This window comes from Oncorhynchus tshawytscha, linkage group LG33 (genome assembly GCF_018296145.1).
Source record: "Oncorhynchus tshawytscha isolate Ot180627B linkage group LG33, Otsh_v2.0, whole genome shotgun sequence".
NCBI classification, from domain to species: domain Eukaryota; kingdom Metazoa; phylum Chordata; class Actinopteri; order Salmoniformes; family Salmonidae; genus Oncorhynchus; species Oncorhynchus tshawytscha.
In genome coordinates this window covers 22,617,030-22,638,568 of record NC_056461.1, presented here as the reverse complement: position 1 = coordinate 22,638,568, position 21,539 = coordinate 22,617,030, and the positions used below count along the sequence as shown (strand labels likewise).

General features: G+C 45.1%; 2 protein-coding genes across 4 annotated transcripts; one reads left to right on the top strand and one right to left on the bottom strand.

Annotated features, from left to right (window-relative positions):
- The first annotated feature begins 3,426 nt into the window (after positions 1–3,426).
- Positions 3,427–19,628, top strand: ciz1a (cdkn1a interacting zinc finger protein 1a). Its single transcript, XM_042311260.1, has 15 exons — positions 3,427–3,546; positions 3,980–4,236; positions 6,755–6,876; positions 7,423–7,595; positions 9,016–9,124; positions 9,346–9,436; positions 9,615–9,706; positions 9,859–9,926; positions 10,060–10,263; positions 14,812–14,957; positions 15,131–15,338; positions 15,529–15,666; positions 15,827–15,908; positions 16,592–16,713; positions 16,851–19,628. Exons 2-15 carry the CDS (start codon positions 4,070–4,072, stop codon positions 17,322–17,324), a joined length of 2,196 nt encoding a protein of 731 aa, XP_042167194.1. The 5' UTR covers positions 3,427–3,546; positions 3,980–4,069; the 3' UTR covers positions 17,325–19,628.
- bbln (bublin coiled coil protein) lies at positions 19,476–21,312 on the bottom strand. Of its 3 annotated transcripts, none has more exons than XM_024397475.1 (3): positions 21,075–21,312; positions 20,730–20,844; positions 19,476–20,543 (listed from the first exon to the last, which is right to left on the bottom strand). In XM_024397475.1, exons 2-3 carry the CDS (start codon positions 20,815–20,817, stop codon positions 20,317–20,319), a joined length of 315 nt encoding a protein of 104 aa, XP_024253243.1. In that variant the 5' UTR covers positions 20,818–20,844; positions 21,075–21,312; the 3' UTR covers positions 19,476–20,316. The 3 variants fall into 3 exon arrangements, with proteins under 3 accessions (XP_024253243.1, XP_042167195.1, XP_024253244.1); XM_042311261.1 differs by having other exon boundaries at positions 20,739–20,844; positions 21,075–21,300; XM_024397476.2 differs by having other exon boundaries at positions 20,739–21,299.
- Positions 21,313–21,539: the final 227 nt, after the last annotated feature.

Genomic DNA, 21,539 nt, shown 5'->3' with positions numbered 1-21,539 from the left:
CTCCCCGCTGATCCTCAACACTGGGGCCCCACAAGGGTGCGTTCTGAGCCCTCTCCTGTACTCCCTGTTCACCCACGACTGCGTGGCCATGCACGCCTCCAACTCAATCATCAAGTTTGCGGACGACACAACAGTGGTAGGCTTGATTACCAACAACGACGAGACGGCCTACAGGGAGGAGGTGAGGGCCCTCGGAGTGTGGTGTCAGGAAAATAACCTCACACTCAACGTCAACAAAACTAAGGAGATGATTGTGGACTTCAGGAAACAGCAGAGGGAACACCCCCATCCACATCGATGGAACAGTAGTGGAGAGGGTAGCAAGTTTTAAGTTCCTCGGCATACACATCACAGACAAACTGAATTGGTCCACTCACACAGACAGCATCGTGAGGAAGGCGCAGCAGCGCCTCTTCAACCTCAGGAGGCTGAAGAAATTCGGCTTGTCACCAAAAGCACTCACAAACTTCTACAGATGCACAATCGAGAGCATCCTGGCGGGCTGTATCACCGCCTGGTATGGCAACTGCACCGCCCTCAACCGTAAGGCTCTCCAGAGGGTAGTGAGGTCTGCACAACGCATCACCGGGGGCAAACTACCTGCCCTCCAGGACACCTACACCACCCGATGCTACAGGAAGGCCAAAAGATCATCAAGGACATCAACCACCCGAGCCACTGCCTGTTCACCCCGCTGCCATCCAGAAGGCGAGGTCAGTACAGGTGCATCAAAGCTGGGACCGAGAGACTGAAAAACAGCTTCTATCTCAAGGCCATCAGACTGTTAAACAGCCACCACTAACATTGAGTGGCTACTGCCAACACACTGTCAATGACACTGACTCTACTCCAGCCACTTTAATCATGGGAATTGATGGGAAATGATGTAAATATATCACTAGCCACTTTAAACAATGCTACCTTATATAATGTTACTTACCCTACATTGTTCATCTCATATGCATACGTTGATACTGTACTCTATATCATCGACTGCATCCTTATGTAATACATGTATCACTAGCCACTTTAACTATGCCACTTGGTTTACATACTTATCTCATATGTATATACTGTACTCGATATCATCTACTGTATCTTGCCTATGCTGCTCTGTACCATCACTCATTCATATATCCTTATGTACATATTCTTTATCCCCTTACACTGTGTATGACAGTAGTTTTTTTTGGAATTGTTAGTTAGATTACTTGCTCGTTATTACTGCATTGTCGGAACTAGAAGCACAAGCATTTCGCTACACTCGCATTAACATCTGCTAACCATGTGTATGTGACAAATAAAATTTGATTTGATTTGATTTGAAGTCCATGCTAGGTATAGCTCTGCCTTATCTCAGCTCACTGGTCACGATGGCAACACCCACCCGTAGCACGCGCTCCAGCAGGTGTATCTCACTGATCATCCCTAAAGCCAACACCTCATTTGGCCGCCTTTCGTTCCAGTTCTCTGCTGCCTGTGACTGGAACGAATTGCAAAAATTGCTGAAGTTGGAGACTTTTATCTCCCTCACCAATTTCAAACATCTACTATCTGAACAGCTAACCGATCGCTGCAGCTGTACATAGTCTATCGGTAAATAGCCCACCCAATTTTACCTACCTCATCCCCATACTGTTTTTATTTATTTACTTTTCTGCTCTTTTGCACACCAATATCTCTACCAGTACATGACCATCTGATCATTTATCACTCCAGTGTTAATCTGCAAAATTGTAATTATTCGCCCACACTACTGTGTTATTGACTTCTTAATTGTTTACTCCATGTGTAACTCTGTGTTGTCTGTTCAAACTGCTATGCTTTATCTTGGCCAGGTCGCAGTTGCAAATGAGAACTTGTTCTCAACTAGCCTACCTGGTTAAATAAAGGTGAAAAAAATAAAAATAAAATAAAATGTGGTTAGGTGCCACAGAATTACACTTGGCTCAGCACAGGGCAGCACGGCTGGCCCTTAAATGTACATGGAGAGCTAAAAGTAACAATATGCATGTAAATCTCTCATGGCTAAAAGTAGAAGAGAGATTGACTTCATCACTACTTGTTTTCGTAAGAAGTGTTGACATGCTGAATGCACCGAGCTGTCTGTTTAAACTACAAGCACACAGCTCGGACACCCATGCATACCCCACAAGACATGCCACCAAAGGTCTATTCACAATCCCCAAGTCAAGAACCGACTATGGGAGGTGCACAGTACTACATAGACCCATGGCCACATGGAACTCTATTCCACATCAGGTAACTGACGCAAGCAGTAGAATCAGATTTAAAAAACAGATAACAATACACCTTATGGAACAGCGGGTACTGTTAAGACACACACACACACACACAGGCAGACACACATAGACATGATGAGACACGCACTCTACACACACGTACATATGGATGTTGTATTGTAAGTATACGATGGTGGAGCAGTGACCTGAGGGAACACATTAATGTATTGGGGAAAGGGTTTTGAAATGTAATGTCATGTAATATTTTAAATTGTATATAAATGCCTTAATGTTGCAGGACCCCAGGAAGAGTAGACGCTGTCTTGCCAGGAACCAATGGGGATCCTTAATCAATACAAATACAAATGGTACAGGTGTCTTATTTTTTAAAGCCCATAACCAGGTGTGTGAGGTGTATACTTTGGTTTCAAAGTAGATTTGTTTAAGACTACCAAGAAACACTGTCTGACCCTGACTTAGCCCACTGCAGTAAAATGTTACATGCAGTATGTTTTTCATATTGGACATACATATTGGACCGTACATCATTTCCTGTACTTTGTCGCTATAAAAGGTGGTCCATTTTATTCAGGTGCACTTCTGCTTTCCAAATCCACAGACTTTACACCCCCAGCAGTGTGTAAAAATACATGCTACAAATCCTACCCTGTTGGGCTAATTGCTGTTCAAGGTAACCTTTGACCATCTGAAATGAATCTTATTTCAAGGATGAGATCTTTCCTATTCTTGCCATTAACCACTGCCTTGTTATTACAAATGAGAAAATCAAGACTGTGAATATAAAGTAGCTAATTTTCTAAGAAATTATAACGAGAAGCAAAATCCTCTAAATGAGCAGTAACATGCTGGGGATTTGGATTTTGGATTTGAAAAGCAGAATTGCTCCTGAGTAGAACGGATCCCCCTTTTACTGCGACACAATATACAGAAGATTGTGTACAGTTCAATAAATGATAGGATTACACACAACAATATGTTTTCATCACATAATACCTCATAGACATACTTTGAATAATTATTTGTAATATAACTAGTGTAAAATGTATTGATAATTGTGTCAATGTTCCATCATTTTCAACCAACTGTTTTATTTACAAAGTACACGAGACGGGACTTTTATTCTGAAGGATTCCAAAATGACCCGGAAAAGCTTAGTTAGTCTTGCCTGCTTCACAGAGATTGCAGTCTCAACGGAACAATCACTGATACATTTTAAAAGGCTGCAGACCGATACAAACCTGCGCTTCTAAAATAATTTAAACTATTTTTTTTCTGTTAAAACGTAGGTTATCGTTATATGGTTAAAAAAAATTGTACATGTAAATACAATTTAGATAGCTACCATTGTTTATTCCGATTACATAAAACAAAGGCATTAACTAAAGCTTGCAGCTAATGCAAGCCAAATAGCCCGCTATGTTGGTAATGCTAGGCTAAATTGCTAGCTAGCTAGCTAGTTATGTTTGCCAGAGGTTGTAGCGTTGCTAATGCTGACTAGCTAGCTAGAAACCACGGGCAGGAACGTTAGAACATCCTCGCTAGAAAAGCACAAATAACTTACACTTCAACGAGCTGTATTTATTATGTTCTATATAGCCAGGAGGCGTATTTAGCTAACTGTTATGTAGCCAACGTTATACTCCGCATGATAGGTAGCTGGATTCAAGGTTTATTGTGGATCAGATAATCAAAAGCTTTTTTTTTCTCTTATCAAGATCCTGAGCCGAGGTATCGTCGATAGGCTTTTCTGCAAGCAACCACGGACAGTTAACGTTAGCTAACACGTTACTGAACACAACGCCGGGATGTTTAACCCACACCACCACCAACAGCACCAACAACAGCAACAGTTTCACCATCATCTGCGGCAGCTTCAGCAACTGTTCCAGCACCAGCCCCCTCCGCCGCCTCCTCCGCCACAACCCCAACCCCCTCCATCGCACCATGTTCCACATCACCATCAAAGAGGACGGTAAGAAATGTGAACTCGAGGTCGTGGATATAAGGCCCTAAATCTGACTTGTAAGCAACAGCTTCTAAAATCAGACAAGCAGTAATATGTTTAGCTTGGGATTACATTTGCCAGGGGTGCGTTCAGTCAAATATGATCTAGATATATCTTCCTCTGTTTCAGTTCATTCAACGTTGCCTAACTGTTTTAGACGAGCTTTGCCAAACGCTGAAAACCATTCTACAGGGGGCTGCATTCAGTACAAGAGAACGGTGTTTAATCATACGGAAAAGACTCTACTGAACAACCTGTTCAAGAACGGTGTGGTTATGGTGGCCCAGAGGGAGATGTGTTTGGTGTGTGCTGCATTTAGTTTTGTGATTTAAAATGGTCACACACATATTGATCAGGCCACACCCACCAAACGGGAGTAGAAGTACCTCAAAGGCTGGGTTGTAAAATCATTAAACCAAAGCAAACAGTTGCAACATAAGCGAGTTGATATTGGACAAATTCAGATAGGCCCCTCATTTGATTCCTAGTGAATACACCCCTGTTGAAGAACAGTGCGCACCATTTTGGGGAAACTTGTTGTTCAGTACCAATGGATGCTGCTGTGGGGAGGAAGGCTTATACACCTGCATTGCTTGCAGTTTGGGGTTTTATGCTGGGTTTCTGTTTTTCACTTTGTGGCAACAGTTGATGTAAAAAGGGCTTTATGAATACATTTGATAATAATGGCTGGAACGGCGCCAATGGAATGGCAAACGCATGGAAACCATGAGTTTGATGTATTTGATACCATCCCACAGATTTAGCTCCAGCCATTACCACGAGCCCTTCCTCCCCAATTAAGGTACCACCTGTGTAGAGTACCAACCGGCAGGCGACGTAGCAAACGTTGAATCCAACTGAATGTACCCCAGAATTATGTTCAGTATGACAGAAGTGTGTGAAACAGTGAATTCACACAGTTATGTCGTAGGCCACATATTGCCACACACACCCACCAAACAAGAGCAAACATACCTCATAAGCTGAAGAACGGTGGGCATCGTTTTAGGGAAATGCAACAAACTGTCACACTACTTAGCAAAAGTTTAAGCAAACTGAACGCACCCCGGTATCAAAGACAATTTTTAAATAAAGAGGCCTAGAAACTCCTAATCCAATAGAAATCTCCGATCACGCTTGTAGACGATGTCATGGCGACGTAAATCGGCTAAGCTCATGCTCTTGTGCTGAACTGCACATGTGCAGGCCGTTTAATCAAAGTCACTCAAACGTGTCAGTTTGTCACTTTCACAAGGTTGTAGTACACTTTCAGCTACTTAAGACATTGGCCCGAATCTAGGTTTAGCTAGTGCTGAGTAATTTTACTGCTTTTTGAGGTAGTTTCGGTTCGATAATTAAAAAATTATCATGGTTTTCGATTTCAATACAAATGTTTTACTTTATGCACTATGCATTTTGTGGGTTGAATGCTGAACAACACAAAATTAAACAATTCGTAATATGTCGCATGATGGTAGTGACTGCCCATTAGTGCTTATCAATTATTAACCATAATTTATTCACATTACAGTTGTGTATATCATATTTGTTTTATTTGATAAGGTTATTTCATTCCATCTCATCTCTATAGAGCTGCTGTCTGACAAAATCGCTATTTTTAGTAGTTCATCAAAATAAATTAGGCATACTTTTATGACTGCTGAATGCCAACTATCAATCACTTAATCATGTATTTTCAGGTAGAGATAGCTCGTGAAGCAACTGCTCTCTATCCCTCTCGGTCGTGCATTCTTCTCTCCATCTCCGTGTCTGCTCCACACAGACTGGACCAGTAGACGTGCAATGGATTATGGTCATTGTAGTTAATTACCATGTTTTCTGCGCTAAACTATGTCTAATATTGGCCTGTTGGAAACTACAACTTGCTATTACATTGCACAGTTCGGGCTTGCGCTGTTTGATCGCTGGGGAAACTGCTTTGCGCTGACAGAAGGGGGGGAAAAAACAGAACAAAATGCAATTCAAATAATTGACTGATGTCTGTCAATTAGTTGTTTCACAAACGAAAAAATAACTAACATTTTGGTTAATCACTCAACACTAGGTTTTGCCATTTAGATGTTGAGAAAATTAACTAAGGACACATTTTTCACTTCTCCTATTGACTTGCCAAACCCCGGTTTGGTATGCTTCGTGATGCGTTCCCGGAAGTATCACGGTATTGGGCCTCTGGGTTTAGAAACTCTGTGCCAGTATGTTTGCTTCCGTCAAGTGGGTGTGGTGGGGTGTGGCCTGACCATGTGTGTGACCATTTGCAAAACTTGTGCACCCCCCCTCCCCCCAATTCTATTGAATTAAACGTTGCACACCTTTCTGTCCTGCTGAACGCACCTCACATTGTCTTTGTATGAATGGTATTTGTTATTGAAAATTACACTGGCCAACTGTTCCAAACTCTGTGGCTGTATTATGTTTAGATATAAATACTGCTTTGTAATTAATGCCCATTGGCTCTGATCACCAGGGCCATGGCTGGACCAGGCCCTGCTCCTCCACCTCCCCATATGGTCAACCTGGCTGCCCAGGCCACCATCATTGCCCCCAACCCAATGTTACAAGGGGCTCTAATGATGCAGCAGATGCAAGGTGAGAGCATTTCAGAATGTCAGCAAATGTACAGACAAGTAGATTGACATATGTTTCCAATATGGTATCGCATCTTTATATCTACGTCGCTGGTGTGTACGTGCAAAAGGGCTCCCGGGTGGCGCAGCGGTCTGAGGCACTGCATCTCAGTGTAAGAGGCGTCACTGCAGACACCCTGGTTTGATTCTTGGTTGTATCACAACCGGCCATGATTGGGAGTCCCATATGGCAGCGCACAATTGGCCCAGCATCCTTTCGGGTTAGGACTTGGCCGGGGTAGGCCGTCATTGTAAATAAGAATTTGTTCTTAACTGAGTTGCCTAGTGAAATAAAGGATAAATAAATATTACAAGTTGTATGGGTCTCTGCACTGTTAACATTGATTTGGTGTTCCTTATCGCTCCAAAGGCCACCTGATAGAAACTATGAACCATTTAGATCTTTCTCCTCATACTCATCCGCCTCTCCCACCTCTCTCCTCCCTTCATATTCATCCCCCATCTCTGCCTCTCCCACCTCTCTCTCCTTATTTCTCTGGCTTTCCAGGTAGCATGCGTGGCTTTACAGCGAGCGGGCAGCAGTTCACCCAGTTCTTTGCTGCGGGGGCCCGGTCCTCTCTCCTGGGGCCTGTACCCATGGGCATGTCCATGAAGAACCCCCACATGGGCTTCCCTGCCCGACACTACCATCCCCACACCCGCTACTACAACAACAACAATGTAATCACAACCTCTATTTCATTATGGAGAACTACTAGGCACTGAGCACCCACTCTGAGCAGTTTCTGGTTGAGTTTTAGTCTGAGTTGTTAAGATTGCTTTGATTGTCTTGAAACTGTGGGACAATGCTATGAGGCTTAAAGGGGAAATCCACTCAAACTATCTTTCTGTATTTTTTTGCATTAGTCCACTGTTTGATACATTGCCAAAATGTATTGCGTGTCAGCAGTCAAGATTTCAAGATATTGGACTTTCAAGAAGCAAAGTGTCACCTGCCACATTATGATTAGGCAAAATGCGTATTCAGTGTATTCGCAAAGTATTCAGACCGTTTCCACGTTTTCTTATGTCACAGCCTTATTCTAAAATCAATGAGGGAAAAAACTATTTCATCTAAACACAAAACCACATAATGACAAAACAAAAACATTTCCATAAGTATTCAGACCATTTACTCAGTACTTTTCTGCAGCATCTTTGGCAGTGATTACAGCCTTGAGTCTTCTTGGGTATGACCCTACAAGCTTAGCATACCTGTATTTGAAGAGTTTCTCCCATTCTTCTCTGCAGATCTTCTCAAGCTCTGTCAGGTTGGATGGGGAGTGTCGCTGCACATCTATGTTCAGGTCTCTCCAGAGATGTTGGAATGGGTTCTAGTCCTGGCTCTGGCTGTACATTCAAAGACTTGTCCTGAAGCCACTCCTACTTTGTCTTGGCTGTGTGCTTAGGGTCGTTGTCCAGTTGGAAGGAGAACCTTCGCTCCAGTCTGAGGTCCTGAGCTCTCTGGGCTCTCTGGATCAGGTTTTCATCCAGGATCTCTCTGTACTTTGCTCCGTTCATCTTTCACTTGATCTTGATTAGTCTCCCAGTCCCTGCCGCTGAAAAACATCCCCACAGCCCGATGCTGCCACCACCATGCTTCACCGGAGGGATGGTGCCAGGTTTCCTCCAGACGTGCCGCTTGGCATTCAGCCCAAAGAGTACAATCTTGGTTCCATCAGACCAGAGAATCTTGTTTCTCATGGTCTGAGAGTCTTTAGGTGTCTTTTGGCAAACTCCAAGCAGGCTGTCATGTGCCTTTTACTGAGGAGTGGCTTCCTTCTGGCCACTCTACCATAAAGGCCTGAATGTATAGCAAAGGGTCTGAATACTTAAATATGGTATTTCTGTTTTTTATTTTTAATACATTTGCATTGTTTTTCGCTTTGTCATTGTAGTGTGTGTTGATAAAGACCTTTTTTACTTAATCCCTTTTAGAATAAGGCTGTGAAGGGATCTGAATCATTTCCGAATGCCCTGTTCTACTGAAATGCTCAAATAACACTTCTTAGTCCTCTATACCTGTTTCACACGTTAACTGTTGCTGATTGCTGAGGGAGCAGTTGATTGGTTGATCAAATGGCTCACCCTGTCCATGTAGGACTATGCTTCACGGTACCCGGATAGAAAGAGGGAGCAGAGAGCCGGGGGGAGCACAGATAACCAACCTGCAGCCAGCAGGACCCTGCCCAATGACAAGACTCTCAAAGGTAGGACCGTACCTGAGCACTCAACGCCTGCAAGCACTAGTGTTAATTTGGTGTCTTTCCTTTTAGAGCTTGTGAAATCTCAGAAGCATGAAAATAGTTTTTTTTTTTTTTTTTTTTTTTCCCCCTTATGTCTCCTTCTCTGTATGTTTTTTTGAGTGGGTGTGAAAGAGTCAATATGTGGTTGGAACAGTAGATAGTCTTGTGTCTCCCTCTCCCTGCAGATGGAGGAGTGGGAGGGCCAGGTGGACAGGCACGGCCCTCAGTGCAACCTGAGCCCAAGGAGCCAGCACTGAAGAAGCAGAGGACAGAGGGGTAAGTAACACTGTTTTGACTTTAGAGAATATCTCAAGGTCTAGAGCAGTTGGGCAGTTGTTTCGTTTACGTACCTATTCAGATTACACTTAACTGAGTATCCATGTGTTGAGATGAGCCCTTGGAGGGTAGCAGCTTGTAGTGACATGTATCCCCTCCCTGTTCCTTTCTGTCTCAGGTCAGAGGAGACTGTGGAGCAGCCTCCGGAGACAGATGGGGTCCTAGGTGCAGCAGTGCATCAAAGCCCACCAGATGACAGCCAGCTTGAAGGTGAGTGGTCTTGTATACCATCCTAGCCCTTCCATTCCAGCAGCACTTCCACGCCTCCTCCTCCCACCCAGCTACAGCATTGGCCTTTCACATGTGGCCTGGTGGGACTAGTGCTTCCCTTATCTCACCTGGTCTCTCGCTTCCATGAACAGACTGTTTCATTCTGGAGGATGGGAGCACGGCTGGTCCAGAGGCACTTGAGGAAAGCAGAGCAGCCAAGGTGAGTTTTATAATCAGGCTTTACTGAAGACCAAACTGTCAGTGTGATGCCAGATCAGACAGATGGCACCTGATTTCTGCTCCCAAAGTGATATCATGACCTGCTTTAAGGGCCCCTCCCTGTGTATGAGCAGGTCCAGAGTGGAGTGTCGGCCATGCCAGTCTCTGAGCAGCTGAGTGGTGAGCGCCAGGCATTTACACCAGGCCTAAAGGACATGGCAGAGGGCAAGGCTGCCTCAGGGGTATTGGAAGGAGGGCAGGAAGAGGGCAAGGAGGAGGGTGATGCTGCAAACAAGTTCTATTGCTACATCTGCACTATCACCTGTCACAACCAGCAGGTAGCGCAAACACACACACACACACACACACACACACCCTGGGGGGGTAGAGTGAAATGTGTTTGCTTTTGGATGGTCCAAGGCAAGCACTCAGCTCGACGTATCCGACAGAGGAATCACTCTACCTCATCTCTCTGTATCGCTCTCTCTCATCTCTCTCTGTATCGCTCTCTCTCTGTATCGCTCTCTCTCTGTATCGCTCTCTCTCTGTATCGCTCTCTCTCCATCTCTCTGTATCGCTCTCTCTCCATCTCTCTCTGTATCGCTCTCTCTCCATCTCTCTCTGTATCGCTCTCTCTCCATCTCTCTCTGTATCGCTCTCTCTCCATCTCTCTCTGTATCGCTCTCTCTCCATCTCTCTCTGTATCGCTCTCTCCCATCTCTCTCTGTATCGCTCTCTCTCCATCTCTCTCTGTATCGCTCTCTCTCCATCTCTCTCTGTATCGCTCTCTCTCCATCTCTCTCTGTATCGCTCTCTCTCCATCTCTCTCTGTATCGCTCTCTCTCCATCTCTCTCTGTATCGCTCTCTCTCCATCTCTCTCTGTATCGCTCTCTCTCCATCTCTCTCTGTATCGCTCTCTCTCCATCTCTCTCTGTATCGCTCTCTCTCCATCTCTCTCTGTATCGCTCTCTCTCCATCGCTCTCTCTGTATCGCTCTCTGTATCGCTCTCTCTCCATCTCTCTCTGTATCGCTCTCCATCTCTCCATCTCTCTCTGTATCGCTCTCTCTGTATCGCTCTCTCTGTATCGCTCTCTCTGTATCGCTCTCTCTCTCTCCATCTCTCTCTGTATCTCTGTATCGCTCTCTCTCTCCATCTCTCTCTGTATCGCTCTCTCTCTCTCTCCATCTCTCTCTGTATCGCTCTCTCTCTCTCTCCATCTCTCTCTGTATCGCTCTCTCTCTCTCTCCATCTCTCTCTGTATCGCTCTCTCTCTCTCCATCTCTCTCTGTATCGCTCTCTCTGTCTCGCTCTCTCTGTATCGCTCTCTCTCTCTCTCCATCTCTCTCTGTATCGCTCTCTCTCTCTCCATCTCTCTCTGTATCGCTCTCTCTCTCCATCTCTCTCTGTATCGCTCTCTCTCTCTCCATCTCTCTCTGTATCGCTCTCTCTCTCTCCATCTCTCTCTGTATCGCTCTCTCTCTCTCCATCTCTCTCTGTATCCTCTCTCTCTCTCCATCTCTCTCTGTATCGCTCTCTCTCTCTCCATCTCTCTCTGTATCGCTCTCTCTCTCTCCATCTCTCTCTGTATCGCTCTCTCTCTCTCCATCTCTCTCTGTATCGCTCTCTCTCTCCATCTCTCTCTGTATCGCTCTCTCTCCATCTCTCTCTGTATCTCTCTCTCCATCGCTCTCTCTGTATCGCTCTCTCTCTCTCCATCTCTCTGTATCGCTCTCTCTCTCTCCATCTCTCTCTGTATCGCTCTCTCTCTCCATCTCTCTCTGTATCGCTCTCTCTCTCTCCTCTCTCTGTATCGCTCTCTCTCTCCATCTCTCTGTATCGCTCTCTCTCTCTCCATCTCTCTCTGTATCGCTCTCTCTCTCTCCATCTCTCTCTGTATCGCTCTCTCTCTCTCCATCTCTCTCTGTATCGCTCTCTCTCTCTCCATCTCTCTCTCTGCTCTCTCTCTCTCTCCATCGCTCTCTCTCTCTCTCCATCTCTCTCTGTATCGCTCTCTCTCCATCTCTCTCTGTATCGCTCTCTCTCTCTCCATCTCTCTCTGTATCGCTCTCTCTCTCTCCATCTCTCTCTGTATCGCTCTCTCTCTCTCCATCTCTCTCTGTATCGCTCTCTCTCTCTCCATCTCTCTCTGTATCGCTCTCTCTCTCTCCATCTCTCTCTGTATCGCTCTCTCTCTCTCCATCTCTCTCTGTATCGCTCTCTCTCTCTCTCCATCTCTCTCTGTATCGCTCTCTCTCTCTCCATCTCTCTCTGCTCTCTCTCTCTCCATCTCTCTCTGTATCGCTCTCTCTCTCTCCATCTCTCTCTGTATCGCTCTCTCTCTCTCCATCTCTCTCTGTATCGCTCTCTCTCTCTCTCCATCTCTCTCTGTATCGCTCTCTCTCTCTCCATCTCTCTCTGTATCTCTCTCCATCTCTCTCTCTCTCTCTCTCCATCTCTCTCTGTATCGCTCTCTCTCTCTCTCCATCTCTCTCTGTATCGCTCTCTCTCTCTCTCCATCTCTCTCTGTATCGCTCTCTCTCTCTCTCCATCTCTCTCTGTATCGCTCTCTCTCTCTCTCCATCTCTCTCTGTATCGCTCTCTCTCTCTCTCCATCTCTCTCTGTATCGCTCTCTCTCTCTCTCCATCTCTCTCTGTATCGCTCTCTCTCTCTCTCTCATCTCTCTCTGTATCGCTCTCTCTCTCTCTGTATCGCTCTCTCTCTCTCTGTATCGCTCTCTCTCTCTCTCCATCTCTCTCTGTATCGCTCTCTCTCTCTCCATCTCTCCATCTCTCTCTCTCCATCTCTCTCTCTCCATCTCTCTCTCTCTCTCTCTCCATCTCTCTCTGTATCGCTCTCTCTCTCTCTCTCCATCTCTCTCTGTATCTCCATCTCTCTCTCTCTCTCTCCATCTCTCTCTGTATCGCTCTCTCTCTCTCCATCTCTCTCTGTATCGCTCTCTCTCTCTCCATCTCTCTCTGTATCGCTCTCTCTCTCTCTCTCTCTCTCCATCTCTCTCTGTATCGCTCTCTCTCTCCATCTCTCCATCTCTCTCTGTATCGCTCTCTCTCTCTCTCTCCATCTCTCTCTGTATCGCTCTCTCTCTCTCTCCATCTCTCTCTGTATCGCTCTCTCTCTCTCTCTCTCTGTATCGCTCTCTCTCTCTCTGTATCGCTCTCTCTCTCTCTCTGTATCTCTCTCCTCTCTCTCTGTATCGCTCTCTCTCTCTCTGTATCGCTCTCTCTCTGTATCGCTCTCTCTCTCTCTCCATCTCTCTCTGTATCGCTCTCCTCTCTCTCTCTCTGTATCTCTCTCTCTCTCTCCATCTCTCTGTATCGCTCTCTCTCTCTCTCCATCTCTCTGTATCGCTCTCTCTCTCTCTATCTCTCTCTGTATCGCTCTCTCTCTCTCTCCATCTCTCTCTGTATCGCTCTCTCTCTCTCTCCATCTCTCTCTGTATCGCTCTCTCTCTCTCTCCATCTCTCTCTGTATCGCTCTCTCTCTCTCCATCTCTCTCTCCATCTCTCTCTGTATCGCTCTCTCTCTCTCTCTCCATCTCTCTCTGTATCGCTCTCTCTCTCTCTCCATCTCTCTCTGTATCGCTCTCTCTCTCTCTCCATCTCTCTCTGTATCTCTCTCTCTCTCTCTCTCTCTCTCCATCTCTCTCTGTATCGCGCTCTCTCTCTCTCTCTCTCTCTCCATCTCTCTCTGTCCATCTCTCTCTCTCTCTCTCTCTCTCCATCTCTCTCTGTATCGCGCTCTCTCTCTCTCTCTCTCCATCTCTCTCTGTATCGCGCTCTCTCTCTCTCTCTCCATCTCTCTCTGTATCGCTCTCTCTCTCTCTCTCTCCATCTCTCTCTGTATCGCTCTCTCTCTCTCCATCTCTCTCTGTATCGCTCTCTCTCTCTCTCCATCTCTCTCTGTATCGCTCTCTCTCTCTCCATCTCTCTCTGTATCGCTCTCTCTCTCTCCATCTCTCTGTATCGCTCTCTCTCTCTCTCCATCTCTCTCTGTATCGCTCTCTCTCTCTCTCCATCTCTCTCTGTATCTCTCTCTCTCTCTCTCTCTCTCTCTCTGTCCATCTCTCTCTCTCTCTCTCTCTCTCTCTCTCTGTATCTCTCTCTCTCTCTCTCTCTCTCTCCATCTCTCTCTGTATCGCTCTCTCTCTCTCTCTCTCATCTCTCTCTGTATCGCTCTCTCTCTCTCTCTCTCTCTCTCCATCTCTCTCTGTATCGCGCTCTCTCTCTCTCTCTCTCTGTATCGCTCTCTCTCTCTCTGTATCGCTCTCTCTCTCTCTCTCTCCATCTCTCTCTCTGTATCGCTCTCTCTCTCCAACTCTCGCTGTATCGCTCTCTCTCTCTCCATCTCGCTGTATCGCGCTCTCTCCATCTCTCTCTGTATCGTCCTCTCTCTGTATCTCCCTCTCTCTGTATCTCCCTCGCTCTGTATCGCTTTCTCTCTCTCTCCATGTCTCTCTGTATCGCTCTCTCTCTCTCTCTCTCTCCATCTCTCTCTGTATCTCTCTCTCTCTCTCTCTCTCTGTATCGCTCTCGCTCTCTCTCTCTCCATCTCTCTCTCTGTATCGCTCTCTCTCTCTCCATCTCTCTCTCTGTATCGCTCTCTCTCTCTCTCTCCAACTCTCGCTGTATCGCTCTCTCTCTCTCCATCTCTCGCTGTATCGCTCTCTCTCTCCATCTCGCTGTATCGCGCTCTCTCCATCTCTCTCTGTATCGTCTCTCTCTCTGTATCTCCCTCTCTCTGTATCTCCCTCTCTCTGTATCTCCCTCGCTCTGTATCGCTTTCTCTCCCTCTCTCTGTATCGCTTTCTCTCCCTCTCGCTGTTTCGCTCTCTCTCCCTCTCGCTCCATTTCATTTTTGTCTTTAGGACTTCAAGAGTCACATGAACAGCCTGGTCCACCAGCAGAGGATGATGGAGATCCAACACATGTCCAGTGCCTGTCTGGTCACCTTGATGCCCCGCGTCCAGGAGTCACTGCAGGGAGGCCGCAGGGACAGCTCCTTCAGGGACGGGTCAGTACTAATGCCATTAGGCACCATATGGATGAAAACTGACCCAAATAGGAAGGGTCTGTCTAAACTTGTCCAATAAGAAACACTTGTTTTCCTTTTCCATTGCAAAATGTTTTGCTACGGTCTATGAATACGACCCTGATGGTCCTCAGAGCTGTGTGTGTTTAACACAGAGAGAAGAGACCCGGCCTGCAGCGTTGGTGTGCCACCTGCCAAATCCACTACACCAGTACAGTCATGGACCACCGCAGGACCAGTGAGCACAAGCTGACCAGCCGCACCTCCAACCCTTCCTGTACCGTCTGCAAGAGGCACTTCAGGAGCCCACTCCTGTTCCTGGAGCACATGCAGTCCCAGGAGCACAAGCAGAGAGTCGGCGAGGTGTGTCCGCCGGTCTACTCATCTCTGCCTCGGCAGCTTGTAAATCCATTCAATTGATTACCTTTCTCGCGTCCCAGATGGCGCCCTATTCCTTATATAGTGCGCTAACTAGGGAATAGGGTGCCATTTGGGACGCAACCCGTGTCAGCTATCCCCCCCTATTCACTGTTCTGTGCTCCTCCCACGACAGCTTCGGGAGGAGGGAGGGCCAGCGGCCTTAGCTGAACTTGTTGCCATGGATGAACAGGGCTGTTTTGTAGATGACGGAGATGAGGAAGGGGAGGAAGAGGACGAGGGAGATGGTGACCAAAGCAGCTCCCATGGAAAGGTTAGGCGTCTGCTCGTACATGCTTTGTCGTTCCTCGCTCTTTCTCCCACGTTCACTTTGTCACAGGATCCATACTAGAGACATTTTGAAGTGTTCTCCATGGAACTTCTGTGTGTGTTGGTTTCCATCTGTTTGGTCATGTGTGTGTTTGGTGTGGCAGGAGGGCTGGCCTACCCAGATGGAGGTGGCTTTACTGGAGGACATAGATGAAGATGAGGAATATGACCCTGACACGGTGTACGGTGAGTGACACACTCTACCAGGGGTCATTGTTTTTTTTATCTCACCTTTATTTAACCAGGTAGGCCAGTTGAGAACAAGTTCTCATTTGCAACTGTGACCTGGCCAAGATGAAGCAAAGCAGTGCGACAAAAACAACAACACAGAGTTACACATAAACAAACATGCAGTCAATAACACAATAGAAAAATGTATGTACAGTGTGTGCAAATGTAGAAGAGTAGGGAGGTAAGGCAATAAATAGGCCATGGAGGTGAAATAATTACAATTTAGCATTAATACTGGAGTGATAGATGTGCAAGTAGAGATACTGGGGTGCAAGAGGATAAGTAACAATATGGGGATGAGGTAGTTTGGTGTGCTATTTACAGATTGGCTGTGAACAGGTACAGTGATCAGTAAGCTGCTCTGACAGCTGATGCTTAAAGTTAGAGAGGGAGATATAAGGCTTCAGTGATTTTTGCAATTCGTTCCAGTCATTGGCAGCAGAGAACTGGAAGGAAAGGCGGCCAAAGTAAGTGTTGGCTTTGGGGATTGTCTCACCACATACCAGTCACGGACTTGAAAAGCCATTTCGAATCAATAATTTTTCTGTTCATGTTATTTGTATATTGCACATTATGATTTTGTCATGTGCCATTCCATTTTCATTGACTAACAGTACCTCTCTCTGCTCATCTCCCAGGTTCAAGCTTTGTGGTTCCCGTGGCTGGGTTCCTCTGTAGAATCTGCCAGCACTTCTACCATTTTGAGTCTTCAGCCCGCCACTCGCACTGCAAGTCACTCAAACACTTTGAGAACCTCAAGGTTGGTTGATTAATCAAACATACTGTGTATGAATTAAGACGCTACCCACACAACATTTACGGGTTTGCCTACGGTTGTCTGTCTATTGCAGTCATCGCCGTTAAATCCTATACGCTTGTGCCTTCTCTCCCTTACAGAAGTACAGGGCCTTGCGTAGCCAGAAGGATGGGACATTGGAACCTACTCCCGTGGACGGAGATGCAGAGTGTGACAGTAACCACAGCCTGCCTTCAGAGGTCCTCGGCAGCCCTGCCTTACTGCCGCCCACCACCGCGCTGAGGCCCTCTCAGCCCTGCCCTCAACCCCAGGACAACACTCCCTCAGCCTCATCTTTATCCCAGCAGCACCTCGCCACTACCAGCACCCCTACCACCACCAGCACGAAGGGGACCCTGGGCCAAGCCACCCCAGAGCAGCAGAGCCTAGCTGGGCCTGAGGACAAGGAGGAAGAGCCAACCCTAGACCTAGGACCAGTCACAGAAGACACAGAGGAGGAGCCAGTCACGGAAGAGACGGAAGAGGAGGCAGCTGCCCAAGAGGAGAAGCTGGGCGACGGGAACGCAAAGGGGGGATCCAAAAGAAGGTCTGGGAGGACAACACAGAGACGTTGAGAGAGTGGAAGAAAAAGATGATATCCAGTACAATTGCTACCCTAGGACAGGGTCGGTTAGTTTGGGACAGGATCCCCCACCTCCTTTTCTGTATAGCTCAATGGACCAAGAAAAGAACACCCTGGGCAACTCAAAACCAGGGGTCCTCCTGGCATACCTAGGTGTTTCATTTTTTTTTTATAACACAACCACAACTAGATACAGATGTATTTCTAACAGGCGTTCAGCTAAACCTGACCGAAGAGGAGAACCGTTGGGGGAACAACGTGTGGACGTTTTGTGTTTCTATCATAAAGTGTTGAGTCAAGTGAAAACACAGGTCAAGCTTAGTTCAACAACACGTTGTGTTCAATCTAACTCCGTAACACATTGTAGCCAAGTTTAGGAAGGAAGTGGTGTTGTTTTAGTCCAGGCATTTCACATAAAGTTAACAATGCTTTGTCAAGCTTTTAGTGAGACTTAGAATGTAGCATTTTAGCAGTTGACTTTTATCTGAAGAACAAAAAAAATGTGAGGGGGGGTGGGAACTAAACGTTTAAAAAGTAAACTGTACTTTTGTTTGAATGTCGAGTAACGATGACCCCTTGATTTGATCCTAGCTTTGTTGAAGTGTTACTGTCCTTGACATTTTTTTTTTTTACACAAACTGAACTGTAATGGAGATTTCTTGGGATGTGTTAGCAGGCGAAGGGATAGGTTAGAGGTTCAAAGGGGATAAGTCCGAACTGCTTTGTCTATTCTGCTCAGATACAGCGTGAGCTACTGTTTTCCCATCATCACTGTACTACTAAAGTCATTCTGACTTGTTTAGCTCTTTAACCCCGTGGTTGCTGAAACTCTGCCTAAATCCCACTGGTGTTGCGCCTAAGTTGCACATGAACCTGCAAAAGGCTGAGCTATTAGCTCATATGGCTTTGTCAAGACTGGGAGAATTTTTTTTTAGGTCAGTAGTGTTTCTGCAATGTTAGGAAGCAGTACATGCTTTTAGTGAGCCTTAGAATGTAGCTTATCTTACTGAAAGTCTCAATGTTGTGAAAGTGCTGGAGTAGACAAATCCTAAGACCATAAACAGTTCCTTTAGAGTTGGCTGAGAAAAGATTATCTTTGCCATAGTTTGTTCTCCACTGAGAACCAGTTTTATGCAAAGATAAGTGATCACTTATATTTTTCCTCAGTTGTGAGCATTAGGTCTACCTGTTGATATGATGGGTGGATTTCCAAAGCCTGTCACCCCATTTAATATTTACAATTTCAAATGTCCTGCAATGTTGCATTAACATAGTTTACACATCACAACACAAACGTGACACTAAAAGAGTTGAGTAGTTTTGTGCTTGTTTTCCAACCTTTTAAATTGCGTTGTTACTTCGTTCTTTTTTCCCCACACACATCTTGTACGCTCCAGTACACTTGACTAGTAGAGTCGTTTTCATTGGAGTAGAATTGTCCGTACAGGAATTGCATGGCAGTGTTGTCACCTTTCAACTGGGTAACCTAACATCAAGGTTATCAACACCAATGAAGTGGAATGATAGGACTTTTGAGTTTTTCCTAACCATGAGACATGCCTGGGTGAAACTCGGGGCCCTAACTGGTCAGGAAAAACTCTTGGCCCCTGGCATGGAGAATTAAGTGTCTTTTCCCCAGTGATAGTCAATTAGTGAAGCAGACTAGCAGTTAAAGAAACTGATAACCAGCAGCTCTGATTTTCAAGAGCACCAATAGAAGGAATGGAATGATTCACCCGCTTGTGATCTCAAATTAAATATGATTTGTCACATGCGCAGAATACCACGGGTGTCAACTTCACAGTGAAATGCTCATCATACCTGAATATAGGATGTTTAAGTTGTAGACAGAACTACACAAAACTAAAAAGTAATGTAGCACTCCACAGAAGTCACCAATCACAGCAAGTGGAAATAGCCACTTTGATTCCTTGAAAGAAGAAAATAATCTTTCCCTTCCAGATTGTACTTTAAGTGAATGGCCAGTTTTATTAGTTAACCTGCACAGAGGAAGAGCAGATACATATTGGTTTTGATGAAGGTAAGCGCAGTTGTCTGCAAGATTATCTGGTTCCGGTCCCACTGAAATATTACAGGACCAGAGCGTGATGAAAATGGTCATTTAAGAGACATTTCAAATCTGTATGCTTCTTAATGTATTTTTATTCAACAAATGACAAACTCAGATGAACAAAATAGTTGTTTTCTAGCAGCTAGAGGTTTCTTGTATTTTTTGGGGGATGTTTTCTGTATTGGGTTCCTTTTAATTTATAAATAAAATATGACTATTGCCTCACTTGAATATATCACACCTGTTCATTGTTTAAAATGTTTTAGAGAGCTAGTGCTTTAAGTTAGCAATTCTCAAGATGTCACACTCAGTAACATTAAATATACTGTATTTATACCTGGCTAACAAAAACAGAATAGGAAAAAAGGGAACACAGCACAAAACATTCATCTCTTCTTGCACATCACTGAAAAACATTGACCAATGAAAGTCACAACATTTGGAATATTGTATTATTGCTGTAAAGGTAGTTTCCCCACAAAGAGGTAAATATTGACTACAAACAACCAGTTATGTCAATCACTAGGATCATTCCACATGCTTTCACCCCATACCAAGCACAGGGATAAATACCTACTATTGTATCAATTGAGGACTGTATACAGGTAGCTAAACATTAGTATACATCGTATGTGGTGGTGAATACGTGTTGGCATAAAGTAATCACTTCAACACACAGAATGAACTGTCAGCTTTTGGCTAATTTACCTTCCCGTGAGGAACCATTTTAATATTTCAACAGCCGAGTGTGGATTCATAAGCACTACATGTAAGGGACAGAAAAGGACAAACCCTATTCACACTTATCTAAGTGTCAACACACCAGACAGAAACACTTGAGATAATATGCTCATATAGATGGAAGGAATGTTGTTGATTTGTATGAGAAGATCTCTAGTCAAGCTTTGTCCTCTCACTCTCCACCCTTCTCCCCTTCAGTGGCTGGAGAATCCTGGTCTGGGAACAATTTCTCCTCTCCTGGGGGTGTAGCAGTGGTCAGCTGACCTCTGAACTCCTGCCTGGCCTGCCGGTTAGACTCCAACAGTTCATGTAGTTTGCCATTCAGGGAGTCGTTGCGTTCCTCCAGGTCATCCAGGCAGGAGTTGATCTGATCCAGCATAGTGTTGATGGCTGCATACTCTGCCAAACGAGAGTGATGTCAGAACAGAGACGATGCAAGTCCTAACAGACAACTACAGGCACTCTTTTGACTTACCTATGTAGACAGCGGAGAATGAGAATACACACACACAAACAGTATCCCTTAGTCACAGGTGAAGAGATGACGCTAGATGGTGTATGATGACATTGACATCTGAAACATACCAGTATTACCTTCTTCGTTGAATTCATCTTCATCCTCAATGATGCCATCGTCACTTGGGATGTTAGGATCTCCATTTGGTCCAGACATATTGTTGCTTACGTATAATTAACTACACTAAAATGAAATAGGGAAGGATGCGTTAGCTAGCTAGGCATAGCCCATAGCATTGATAGTAGCTAACTTAACAACAGATGCTAGTTGACTTATTACTATGTTCATCACCAGTGTACTTGACATATAAGAGGGGGTTCTAACAGAAAATTCCGCTGAAAAAGTTAAAATGACAATCGTAATGCACAAATTGGATTTTGCTTAACTGCAACCGCAAGTGTCTTTGGTCTAACCTGTCACGCACTGTCAGCTGACTGATAACAATATTAGTCGCGGCTAGTTACCACAACCATAAAGTCCTAAACCTCGCCCAATTATATGTATATATTTTTTAAGGATTTTAAATCTAAACTTAACCACTCTGTTAACCTTACTCCTAACCTTAAATCAAGACCAAAAAGCACATTTATACTTTCATATATTTTTACGATATAGCCAATTTTTCCTTTGTGGTTGTGGTAATTAGTGGAAACCGAAACAAGCTGCCGGAAATGATGCCTTGACGCATTGTCCAAAAATTGCTTTACAAATACTTCAATAAATCTACATCTACAATATATCTGTCCTTGAAATGATGAGTATAAAAAAAACTAATTTAGCATGTGTATCAGACTGGAACACAATATCAGGATCGATAGATTCACATCAGGCAGTTTTGTGGCCAGTTTCGTGATGTCTATCTTGTGATTTATATTAGT